The sequence below is a fragment of the Peromyscus leucopus genome, chromosome 7 (assembly GCF_004664715.2).
Source record: "Peromyscus leucopus breed LL Stock chromosome 7, UCI_PerLeu_2.1, whole genome shotgun sequence".
Classification (NCBI taxonomy): Eukaryota; Metazoa; Chordata; class Mammalia; order Rodentia; family Cricetidae; genus Peromyscus; species Peromyscus leucopus.
This window is the reverse complement of record NC_051069.1, coordinates 84,543,609-84,556,470: the sequence shown is the minus strand read 5'-3', so window position 1 is coordinate 84,556,470 and position 12,862 is coordinate 84,543,609. Positions and strand designations below refer to the sequence as shown.

At 46.6% G+C, this 12,862-nt stretch overlaps 1 protein-coding gene across 1 annotated transcript in view; it reads right to left on the bottom strand.

The window, feature by feature from the left end:
* Gk5 (glycerol kinase 5) overlaps positions 1 to 12,121 on the bottom strand; it is a 69,832-nt gene extending 57,711 nt beyond the window's left edge. The window contains exons 1-2 of the mRNA XM_028866017.2: positions 11,881 to 12,121; positions 413 to 506 (exon numbers count right to left, since the gene is read on the bottom strand). Coding sequence (XP_028721850.1) covers positions 413 to 506; positions 11,881 to 12,045 — 259 coding nt within the window. The 5' untranslated portion in view covers positions 12,046 to 12,121. The remainder of the gene's footprint in view (positions 1 to 412; positions 507 to 11,880) is intronic.
* Between the last annotated feature and the right edge of the window lie 741 nt (positions 12,122 to 12,862).

Here is a 12,862-nt window from a genome sequence, read left to right as displayed (position 1 = left end):
AAACTGAGACAGGGCTGCTGTTACTTTTCCTTGACAACACAGTTGACTGTAAACCATAAATCTTCCAGCAAAACACTGGGAAACTAACACCTCCTCCTCCAACATATTTTATATATATTTTACATATAGAAAATCATATATATGTGATAAGATAAATGATATATAATATGAAGACCATATATAAAGTGATACTCTGATAAATAATATATAATATATATGTGTTTATATATATTTGTATGCATATATTTATATGTATCATATATATGATAAATAGAAAAGACTATATATATAAGTTTGTGTATATTTTGTATATATATTATAAATAGAAATCCACAAAATTCTCCCCCAATCTGAGGAAAGCTCATCAGGAAAGAGTCCACTGCAGACTACAGTCTTTTTGTAAATCCCGTACCTTTGACAGCATCTTTTATTACGGTGACAAACTGAACCCAGAGAGCATCAGGATCGATTTCAACCCAGCCAGGTTGAGGGTACACATTTTCCACCTAGTCATGAAAACAGAAGGGTTAGTGAGTGGAACCAGACCAAGCTGACCATAGCTGCATCTCAAGACTACTAGTTAAAATAAGTAACATAATTGCATTTAATTATTTTTTACTGTTCAAAAAGAGAGCTAGGTATAGCTCAACACTGGTATGTGCAAAACCATGGGTTCCTTCTCCACCTCACCCCCAAATGCTGAAAAGGAAGTCCATGAGTGAAATAGACAGCTGTCTGTCAACACCAACACAGTACTGACGCACTTACAGAGGGGTTCACACTTATTTTAGCTTTACATTCACTCTTCAAGATTCCTACAGTGAAGGTGTTTTGTAATGAAGATACAAAAGATTTCTTTAAACGTTTTTGTTGAAAACAAAGAGAAAACTTCTGAAAAGAAGAGGAAGAAAGCATGGCGGAGGCGGGCTCTAACACCAGTGAAGCGGCAGGGGCTCCTCAAGCTTAAGAACAGCCTGAGCAGCCGGGGCACACGCCTGTAATCCCAGCACTTGGGAGGCAGAGCCAGGCAGATCGCTGTGAGTTCGAGGCCAGCCTGGGCTACAGCAAAACCATGCCTCAAAATTAACAACGAGGGTACACTAAAAGAGAGAGAAAAAGGCTAGCCAAGCATAGTGGCACGCACTTGTGATCCCAACACTGGGAGGCAGAGGCAGAAGAATCATGTGTTTTAGACCTGTCTGAACTACACAGGGAGACATTTTCTTAAAAAACCTAAATAAACAAATGAATATGTGAATAAATAAATAAACAAAAAATAATCAAAAGGCAAATGAACTATTAAAATGAGTGTTCTTGGCACAGTAGTAGTACATGCCTATAAATCCAGTAATTGGGAGGTAGAAGCGGGGAGTTCAGGATCATCCCCAAATATGTGAATAGTTCAAGGCCACCCTGTGTCATAAAATCAGAGGAGGGGAGAGGGGAAAGGAGGTGGGGGGGGAGCCCAAGGGGTGAGAAGGAAGGAAAGGGCAGAGAGGAAGGTAGGGAGAGAGAAGGGGAGGGGGAGAGAGAGCAAAACGAAATTACAAAGCATACATTAGTAGAAAATAGCTGTCTATCAATATCCCACAGACTTAGATCCAGAATATACAAAGAAAGCTCAACCAACAAATGAACAATCCCATTTAAAAATGAACAAACCAGTAAACAAGCACTTCCCAAGAAAAATATACAGATGGTAAGTGTGCACAGGAAGATATTAAACTTCCTTAGCCATTAGAAAGATACAAATTGGGCCGGGCGGTGGTGGCGCACGCCTTTAATCCCAGCACTCGGGAGGCAGAGCCAGGCGGATCTCTGTGAGTTCAAGGCCAGCCTGGTCTCCAAAGCGAGTTCCAGAAAAGGCGCAAAGCTACACAGAGAAACCCTGTCTCGAAAAACCAAAAAAAAAAAAAAAAAAAAGAAAGAAAGAAAGAAAGAAAGATACAAAATTGCCAGCTGTGGTGGCACACAGCTTTAATTCCAGCACTGGGGAGGCACTGGCAGGAAGATCTCTGAGTTCAAGGCCAACATGGTCTACATATGGAGTTACAGGACAGCCAGGGCCACATAAGGAGGTCCTGTTTCAACAAAACCAACAAATGAAAGAAAAAGAAAGAAAGAAGGAAGGAAGGAAAGGAAGGAAGAAAGAAACCAGTTGGCCGGGCGGTGGTGGCGCACGCCTTTAATCCCAGCACTCGGGAGGCAGAGCCAGGCAGATCTCTGTGAGTTCGAGGCCAGCCTGGGCTACCAAGTGAGTCCCAGGAAAGGCGCAAAGCTACACAGAGAAACCCTGTCTCAAAAAACCAAAAAAACAAAAAAGAAAGAAAGAAACCAGTTGGAACAGGAGAGATGACTCAGCAGTTAAGAGCACTGGCTGCTCTTCTACAGTGGACCCGGATTCCATTCCCAGCACCCACATGGAGGTTCACATGGATCTCCCAGTTCCAGGAAATCAAAGAGCACCCCCTTCTGGTTCCCATGGGCACTGCACACACATGGTGCATAGACATACACTCAAGTAAAAGACCCATACACACAAGTTAAAAGTTTTAAAATCTAAAAAAAAAAAAAAAATTAAAAGTAAGTAAACAAACCAATGTGTTACCATTAACTGTAGGTAAGTAAAGGGTGATAATAATAATAATAATAATAACAATAACAATAATAATAATAATAATAACCAAGGCACCGGAGAGATGGCTCAGCGGATGAAGGTGCCCGAGTCCCATCCCCAGATGTCAGATGAAGGTAGAAAGAGAAGTGCTGTCACAAAGCTGCCCCTCTGGCATCCACAGGAGCACTATGGCATCGTGCCAACACACACACAATACTCAATGTAAATGAATACACAAGCCAGACAGTAACAAATACTGATGGAAATGCAAGACACCTGGGTCTCAGTGAACCGGCAGTAAACATGCCAAATGGTACAACCAGTGTAGAAAAGGACTGGGGGGTTGTGTGGGGTTGTGTGGAGTGGTGTGGTGTGGTGTGATGTGGTGTGGCGTGGCGATGCGTGGCGAGGTGTGGTGTGGTGAGGCGAGGTGTGGCGTGGCGTGGCGTGGCGTGGCGTGGTACAGTTTGATAGGGTTTTGAGACAGAGTCTCAGGTGTAGTTCATTCAGGTTGGGCCCAAACTTGGCTTAGCTGAAGATGACTCTGAACTGCTAATTCTCCTGCCTCAACCTTCCAAGTATTAGGATTACAGGTGTGTGTCCATACCCCTGGCTCAGCAATTTCTTATTAAGATAAACATTCCTTTCCGGACATGACATGACATGACACTGTCTTTAATCCTAGCACTCTGAAGCAGAGGCAGGAGGATCTCTGTGAGGCCAGTCTTGTCTACATAGAGAGTTCTAGGCCAGCCAGGGCTACATAGTGAGCATATGTCTTTAAAAAAAAAAAAGAAGATAAACACTCATTTACCGTATGCCAACACACCCACTCCTATGTATTTACCCTAGAGAATGAGAACACATGCTCCCATTGAAGTCTGTATGTAAACATTTATAGCAAATCTATTCATAACCACCAGAAACTAAAAACACTCCAAACAGACCTCAACAGCAGAATGAATGAGGTACGTCTGTATGATGGAGTTCCATCAGAAATAAGATGGAATGGGTTGGTCTGAGATTCAGTTCAGTGGTAGGACATTTGCCTAGCAAGTACAAGGCCTTGGTTCAGTCCCCTGGACCAGAAAGAAAACAAACATACAAACAAATAAACAAACCAAGAATGAACTGTGGATGCACATGGCATGGGCAAATCTCAAAAGGCTATTAGCTGAATAAAGCTGCCCGAGGTTCCTACTTACTGTATGATTCTATTTAAGACACTGCCTTTTCATTGTTCTTGGAGATTTTGTTGTCGTTGTTACTGTTGTTGTTTTTAATTCCAGTAGAAAGAAATCTTTATGTAGCACACCGCAAGGGGTGGCGGCCTGCAGAGCAACAACCTTGTGCTGCCCCTCAGGCCTCAGCCTCCCATGATTAAGCATGCACTACCACATCCAATTTGTGTGTATGTGATATGTTTGTCTGTATGCATGTTTGAATGCATGTGAGGGCACAAGCATGCATGTACGGATGGAAATGTCTTAGTTCCTTATCTCTTGCTATGATAAGATGTTCTGATAAAAGGCAACTGAGCCGGGCAGTGGTGGCACACACTATTAGTCCCAGTATTCGGGAGGCAGAGCCAGACAGATCTCTGTGAGTTCGAGACCAGCCTGGTCTAGAGAGCGAGATCCAGGACAGGCACCAAAACTACACAGAGCAACCCTGTCTCAAAAAAACAAAACAAAACAAGCAACTGAAGGACAACCCTTTCTCGGGACCTATTCGGGTTACATAGGAGCTCTGTCTGCTTCCCTTTCCTTACGCTACAATAAAACTTCTACGAAAAAAAAACTTAGAGCAACAAGGGGCAAAGGGTTTATTCTGGCTACAGTTCAAGGGTACAGTCCATCATGTCGGTCAAGTTAAGGAGGCAGGAGCTTCAAGCAGCTGGTCCCAGTGCATCCACAGTCAAGAACAAAGTCATCAGTGCCTTAATCACATCCTCATTGTCTACAGCCCAGGTTCCGCTCCCCAGGCAATGGTCCCACCTACAGTCAATACGGTCCTCTCATATCCATCAACCTGATCAGGAGAATCCCTCGTGGCCTCCTTGCATCATCGAGAGACACTCTCCCAGAAGATTCTAGATCCTGTCAGGTTGATAATTAACCGTCCAAGAAGGCCCTGAGGTAGAGGCTCTTATTTGATCTGGAAGTTGTCTATTCAGCAAGTCGATTAGACCCTCCACCACCCAAGCACTGGGAACCTGGGGGGGGGGACTGCCGTGCTCACCCAGTATCAACGTGGGTGCTGGAGACGGCAAGCCCTGGATCCACTGAGCGACATCCCCAGACCCACACTCAACTTCTACATGATCTTCTTCAGAAGACAAAACGATGTAACGGAGAAAGAGCTAGGTGGGTACTTGGAGGAAGACTACACGGCGGGGTGTGAAGGAGTTTTTAGGTTCGTCTCACAGGTACTAAAACCCATAGAACCATATACAAAAAAAATCTCCATTTCACTTTTTAACTTGGCGGTAATTAAAAAAAAATCAAAGCAAGTTCCAGGATAGCAAGGGTTACACGGAGAAACCTTATCCTCAAAAAACAGAAACAAAAGCCGGGCGGTGGTGGCGCACGCCTTTAATCCCAGCACTCGGGAGGCAGAGCCAGGTGGATCTCTGTGAGTTCGAGGTCAGCCTGGGCTACCAAGTGAGCTCCAGGAAAGGCGCAAAGCTACACAGAGAAACCCTGTCTCGAAAAACCAAAAAAAACAAAACAAAAAAAAAAAAAAAAAAAAACAAAGCATGTTGCTGGAGGGCTTCTCTCCAGGTTCCCCAAGCCCCGCAGTCCCACAATCCACTTATAAAATAATCACTCAGACGCTTATATCACTTATAAACTGTATGGCCGTGGCAGGCTTCTTGCTAACTGTTCTTTTATCTTAAATTAACCCATTTCTATAAATCTATACCTTGCCACGTGGCTGGTGGCTTACCAGAGTCTCTACATGCTGCTTGTCCTGGCGGTGGCTGCAGTGTCTCTCCCTCCGCCTTCCGCTTCCCAGAATTCTCCTCTCTCCTTGTCCCACCTACCTCCTGCCTGGTCATTGGCCATCAGTGTTTTATTTATATAGAACAATATCCACAGCAAAAGCAAAACAAACCAACAAAAAACCCCCATTCCTTTTTGCTGTCGGGTGTGTGGGTGGGTGCACTTCAGCACAGGTGTGCATGTCTGTGCCCGTGTGGAGGTCAAAGGTCACCATCAGGTGTCTTCCTCTCCCATTTCCACCTGCCCTCCCTCTCTCACTGTTTCAGCTAGAATGGCTGACCTCCCCCCCCACTCCCCCCCCCCAGCTCCAAGGCTCTGCCTGTCTCCGCCACTGTCGCTGGCTGGCTGTGACATGGCTGCCCCTGCCTCATAGCAGCCAGCACTGTAGCCAGAGCCTCCACTCAGGTGAGGACTTGCTATGTAGCTCAGGCTGGACCCCCACCCCTGGTGCTTAGCTAGGTGGGCCACCGCGCCTAACCTGCCTTTGTTTTCAGTCTCTTCATTTGATTTCAGCTAATGGCTAGAAATACAAGCGCTTTAAGGGGCTAGAGAGGTGGCTCGGTGGTTAAGAGCACACGCCGCTCCTGACTCATTGAGTTCAGCTCCCAGCACCCAAGTCAGGCGGCTCACAACCACCTTAGGTCCAGCTCTACCTCTGCAGGCACGGGCATGCATGTGGCACACACTCTCACACACAAACATACATACCCATAAATAAAAATACAAAAACAGTCTTTAAAAGTGCTTTAAGAGCCTAGAGCTTAAAGTTTAACTGATGACTTGAACATATACGTGTATCCCCACTGCTTTTCAGGGCTGCTAAAAGACAGACATCAAAAAGAGCTCAAAGATAAACCAGGTATGGGCTACACACCTGTTATCCCAGCACCCAGGAGGTCTGTTTTGAGTTCCAGGGCAAACAGGAGCAGACTGGATTTAACAAGTGAACAGAGCATGGGCAGGTGACAAGAGCTTGGCACAGGGGACAATGCCCTGCTCGGATTACGCTGGCACTCCCGCCAACCCCTTCTCCCCATTTCACTCAAAGTAAAGCCGTAATTCCTTCTAATGCTCTCTGAGACCCAAGTCAGATTGCCCCTCCTCTGTCCCCAGAACAGGAGCACCCACAGGTGTCTCCTCTGTTCATTTTTCCCTCAGCATCTATGAGTGCCTGTGACTTCACAGGCACTGCAGAGACCAAGGGTGTGTGTGCCAGTCACCCAAACTCTCAGAGAACAGCCCATGGCAGAATGTGGAGATTCTAAGGCTGAGCCCTGGAAGACCAAGGATGCTGGAGTGAAGTCTGTGTAAGGCTCCCTGAAGCCGCTCAACCACCGTCACTGCGTCTCATCACCAAGCAACCAGCACTAGGTCTACTCTCTGGAGAAGGGGAGCTTACAGACATTAGGCAGAGTTCAGGGTTCCCGGGAATGCACGGTACTGAAAAACGAGCAGACAACCCACCAAGAGTACCAGTTGAAGGAACTTTCCAACACGGAAGAAGTGGTCACAATAAAGAAAACTGGGGAGCCGGGGGGAGGTGACTTAAGTAACAAGGTCATGTGGGGGGGAAATCTGCTATTCTCTATTGTGTTTTTCAGAAGCAGATTCAACAAAACCTACTCCCCTCCCACCGAGTAACTCTGCAAGGCTTTTCTGACTACGTTAGAATGTTTCAACTGCAGCAAACAATTTCTCCCTCAAAACAACTTCACGTAGGTAACCTTGCTTCAAGCCTCCAAACCTTTAGACCTAATGGAGGGACTTGAAGAGTACATCCCTACACTGCACCAGTCTGGACAGCTCATGCCGTATCTGTTTTCCCTTGCTATAACAAAACACCGGAGGTTTTTATAGTTCAGTTTTAGAGGCTGACAGTTCAAGATCACACAGCCCTCTTAGGTCAGCAAGAGCTCCCTTGGCTGCATCTTACCATGGTGGAGGGAGACAGCATTCTACCAGGAGCACATACAAAAAAGAAGAAATAGCCAGGCATGGTGGCGTTCTCCTATGATCCAGGCACTTGTGTCTTGAACAGGAGTATGAAGTCACCAAAAGTGGAGGAGCAGGGAGGAAGAAGAGGAGGAGAAAGGAGGAGGGGGAAGGAGGAGGAGATGGAGGGGGAAAGAGAAGGAGGGAAAAACAGGAGGGGGAAGGAGGAGTGGGAAGGAAGGGGGAAGAGGAGAGGGAAGGAGGAAGGGGAAGGAAGAGGAGGGGAAAAGAGGAGAAAGAAAAGAAGGGAAAGGAGGAGGGAGGAAGAGGAGGGAGGAGGAGAGGAAGAGGAGGAAGAGACTGGAAGCAAGAACAGGAAAGCAGTGTTGGCTGTATTCCTGCTGTTTCAGGAAGTACCTTAATCCCCTCTAAGGACAGCTCCCTTGGGAGCTCATGATTTCTCCCTAGGACCCACCTCTTACAGATTCTACAGCTCCCAAAGCACCACACTGGCTGCCAAGATTCCACACTTAATCCTTAGGAACAAACTCAAACCACTGGATCCCTAAACGTGTAACATGAGAAATGTGCCCCCTACGGAGGAAGTCTAAGCCCAAACAGGAGAAAACAGTGAAAGTTAAGAAGAAAACATCTGCTGATTAAAAAGCAGAGTCTTTTTTTCTAGTTCTGGAGGGCTCCATGCCTCCATGCTGGGACTTTCTATCATGCTCTTCCACCCATCCCATTTTATGGGTTTTCACAGAAGCATCAGTCCCACTGGGAGGAGCATGATAAATTTCCTTCAATTTCTAAAATGAAGTATCAGATAACATACATGTGAGGGCTGCAAATATAGACTATTGTTCTAGGATTTAACACCAATATTATGGGTCTGTTAAAAAGACTTTTCTTCTTCTTCTTCTTCTTTTTCTGAGACAGGGTTTCTCTGTATAGCTTTGGGGCCTGTCCTGGAACTCACTCTGTAGACCAGGAGGGCCTCAAACTCACAGAGATCTGCCTGGCTCTGGCTCTCCAGTGCTGGGATTAAAGGCATATGCATCCACTGCCCTGCCCTTTTTTAAGTATTCTCTGTGTGTGGACAAAAGCTCATGAAATCTACCATGTGGATTCCATGTCAGGTCATCAGATTTGTCAGCTAGCAACCTCACCCACTGATCCATCTTGATGGCCCCAAGAAACAAACACACACACACACACACACACACAAACACACACACAAAAAAAAAAAAAAAAAAAAAAAAAAAAAAAAAAAAAAAAAAAAACTACTAGGGTTGAGGATGTGACATGCAGGGTCTTGTGGGGGTGGGGTAGGGTTCTCCAGCATCACCATTAAAAAGAAAAGAAAATATTACTGAGTCTCCTGAGGCACCTCACACAAACTGAATGCAAAGGTTCATGTTTGGATTTCCATTTTAACTTAAAGATCATGGGAGCCTGTCCTGATCATGTATCCAAAGGATGATCTCTTCTTGATTTATTTCTTTTTCACAGGACTCGTTTGGCTATATGAATCAAATCCTCCTATACTAAGATTTTATGGAATTTTATGGATTTAATGGAATAATCCTTCCATTGCATTAGAAGGGTGTGACTTCCATTAAAAAGACAGACACAGGGCTGGAGAGATGGTTCAGCTGTTAAGAGCACTGGCTGCTCTTCCAGAGGACCCGGGTGCTGTGGAATAATGCTTTTGTACACTGGTACAGTGTACAAAAAGCCTGTAGCCAGGCAGGAAGTATAGGCGGGATAAGCAGACAAGGAGAATTCTGGGAAGAGGAAGGCTGAGTCAGGAGACACCAGCCCGCCATCCAGGGAGCAGCATGTAATGGCACACAGGTAAAACCACAGAACACGTGGTGATATATAGATTAACAGAAATGGGCTGAGTTTAAGGTAGTCAGTAGTAAGCCAGAGCTAATGGCCAAGCAGTTTTAATTAATATAAGCCTCTGTGTGTTTATTTGGATCTGGGCAGCACACAGGAAAACTTCAGCTACACCAGGGTTCAATTCCCGGCACCCACATGGCAGCTCATAACTGTCTGTAACTCCAGTTCCAGAGGATCTGGCACCCTTACACAGATATACATGAAGGCAAAACAACAATGCATGTAAAATAAATAAATATTAAAAAAGAAGACAGACACAAATTATATGGCTAAGTCACATAACCCATGATGTAAACTCAATTCCTAGCACTTTAATTAACTGCATATCATTTATTCTATTTTTACTTCATCTTATTTTGAAACAGGGTCTCACTGTGTAGCCCTGGTTGGCCTGGAACTCGCTCTGTAGACCAGGCTGGCTTTGAACTCAAAGATCTGCCTGCCTCTGCATTAAACTCACAGAGATCCACCTGCTTCTTTCTGCCTCCTGAATGCTGGGATTAAGGGCTTGTGCCACAGCTTAAAGGCAGAGGTCAGAGGACAACTTGCAGGATACAGTTCTCTCCTCTCTTAATGTCCCTCCCAGGGATCTAATTAATGGTGTCAAGCTTAGGAGCAATGTGCAATCATCTTTACCTGCTGAGCTATCTCCTTTTTGATTCAAATACTCATTCATTAAATTTAAAAAAAAAAATTTAAAATGCACTGCTTAAGCAAAAGTACTTTGTGACTAGAATTATAAGAAAAACTACAAAGTATCATTGTGTTTGTGATAAAGACTTGCAATAAGACAAGAGCTCAGTGTCTGCCTTTTGTCTGTCCTCTCAGGTTGGAACAGGGATGGACTAAGTGGGGGGACCATGCTCTTACACAGCTGGCTAGTGAGGAAGCTGCTGCAGGCCGTCTCAACTCACCTCCTAGTACAGAACCATGAATGAAAAATCTAGTTCCTCAAAGTATGCGCTCAGGGCAGTCACTGCTTACTTTCACTCTAGCCAATGGGTTTCTGGGATATTGCTGAGATGAAAAACACCCACAGAGTGAGAAGTAGGGTAGCACACTGAAAAAGAGTCCAGTGCTGTAGGGAAGGGGGTTAGATGTCTCTCATCTTCACTACCTTCAGTACTAAGGTAGGGCCTTGGCAAGCACTCGACCACTGAGCTAAATCCCCAACCCTTCACTAAAATTTTAAACATTAAAAAATGCTGGTATTGCGCCGGGTGGTGGCGGCGGCGGCGGCGGCGGCGGCGGCGGCGGCGGCGCACGCCTTTAATCCCAGCACTCGGGAGGCAGAGGCAGGCGGATCTCAGTGAGTTCGAGGCCAGCCTGGTCTCCAAAGCAAGTTCCAGGAAAGGCGCAAAGCTACACAGAGAAACCCTGTCTCAAAAAAACAAAAAAACAAAACAAAACAAAAAAAAAAAAAAATGGTGGTGCATGCCTTTAATCCCAGCACCAGGAGACAGAGGCAGGTGAATCTTTGAGTTTAAGGCCAGCTTGGTCTACAAATCGAGTTTCAGGACAGTCTGAGAGCTGTTACACAGAGAAACCTTGTCTCAAAAAAAAAAAAAAAAAAGAAGAAGAAGAAGAAGAGGAGGAGGATAAAATAATGCTGTATTGAAAGGAGTAAATAAGAACACTATACCAAATCAACTGCACTGACCATTACATAGAAATCAACAATTCACTAAAATGGGTGTTAGCTCTTGACCAATATCATTGGCAGTTTAAGGCTTTGCTAACAAAGCCCAATCAATGGCTTGGCAGGCTTCTTAAGCTAAGCTAGAAGAAGATATTTTTATGAATTCTCAAAGATGGAAAGAAGTATGGACTACTCAGCTTTCAAAACTAGTTCACTATCTCCGATATCCATGGAAGTCAGACGCTAATATGAGGACCAAGCACTTTTATGAACACAAGAGTGACGAGTAAGATGGCCTGGCAGGTAAAAGTATTTCTACTGAGCCTGACGACCTGAGTTCAATTCCAGGGACCAACATGGTAGAAGGAGAAAACGGATTCCCAAGAAAGTTGTCCTCTGACCGCCAAAAGTGCACCATAGCATGTGAGCACATACAGAGACACATAATAAATAAATGCAAGGAATTGTTTTTAAATGACATACCCGAAAACTAAGTTTACATTCCATCAAAACCTGAAGAACTAAAACGTGTGAAGACAAGAGTTGGAAGGTCGATGAGGAAGTGCAGAAAAACCAAGTAAATCACAAACCACCTTCTGTCCACATACACGCAGCCTGCTCACACACATGCAGTTCCACCCAGGTAAAGCCAGAGCGATGAGTCTCCCGGGACAGGAAGCGAGCGGCCAGCACGGGGCCACATTGACCTGAGTCCCTAAGGGTGCAGAAAGGGCGAGGGTGCAGCCAGAGCCCCAGACCCGCCCTCGGCTCCCACTCACCTTCTGCGCGCTGGAGCCTCGCACCCGTGCCGTCCGGTCATAGACGTGGCAGCGGATCACGGTGCTGCCCACGTCCAGTCCTAGCACGAAGCGAGCGGGTGACGAGGCCCACGCGCTCGACTCCTCCCGCCGCTGCTGCTCTGCACCCGCCTGCAGCCCTGACATCGCGACCCCGCGCCCCGCAGCCGCCGGGGGCCGGCCAGCGCCGAGCTATAAACGCCCGACCCCGGGCGGAGCGCGGGCCGCCGGGACACCGCCCCCGCCGCGCCCTGCCCCACCCTCCGGGAGGCCACCGCCCCGCCCCGCCGCGAGGCTCGGCCCCGCCCCGCCGCGAGACCCGCCCCCGCCCCGCCCAGCCCTTCACGAGGTCCCGCTTCCCCGCCCCCTCGCCCCATGACGTCAGGGCCGCGCGCCGAGCGCCGCGTGGGAGCTGGGCGAAGATGGCGTTTGCCGCCGCCGTGTGCTGGCTGTCACGGTTCAGCGACCTTTCCTTTTGAAACTTTAAGTTCCTTTCTAACCCAGATTACTTTTTACGAATGTCTGTTAAGAAAAACTAGGCGACACGAAGGAAAAGCTGTATAAAGTTTTTCTTGTAGATGGATGCGTTTTGCCTGCATTTATGTACGTGCTCCTCGTGTGAGCCTGGTGCCTGTAGAGGGCAGGAGAGAACGTCGGAGGGTTGCCAGCGGCCATGTAGGTGATGGGAACCGAACCCAGGTCTTCTGCCAAAGCAACAAGTGCTCTTAACCACTGTGAGACATCTTTCCAGTCCCAAGAAAAAGCATATTCGGACAAAAGCAAACAAGGTTTCTCATGACTTCTCTACCCAGAGAAGCTCCATGTATAATAACACAGCAATGCCTAGATGTCCATGTGACATGGGTCTTTGCCGACACAAAGAAAGAAAGCGTAGGGTTACTTTCCATCGCAGCATCTGGCAGCTGCAGATTGGAGAATCTGGGAGCCTCAAAGGCGCCCTTTG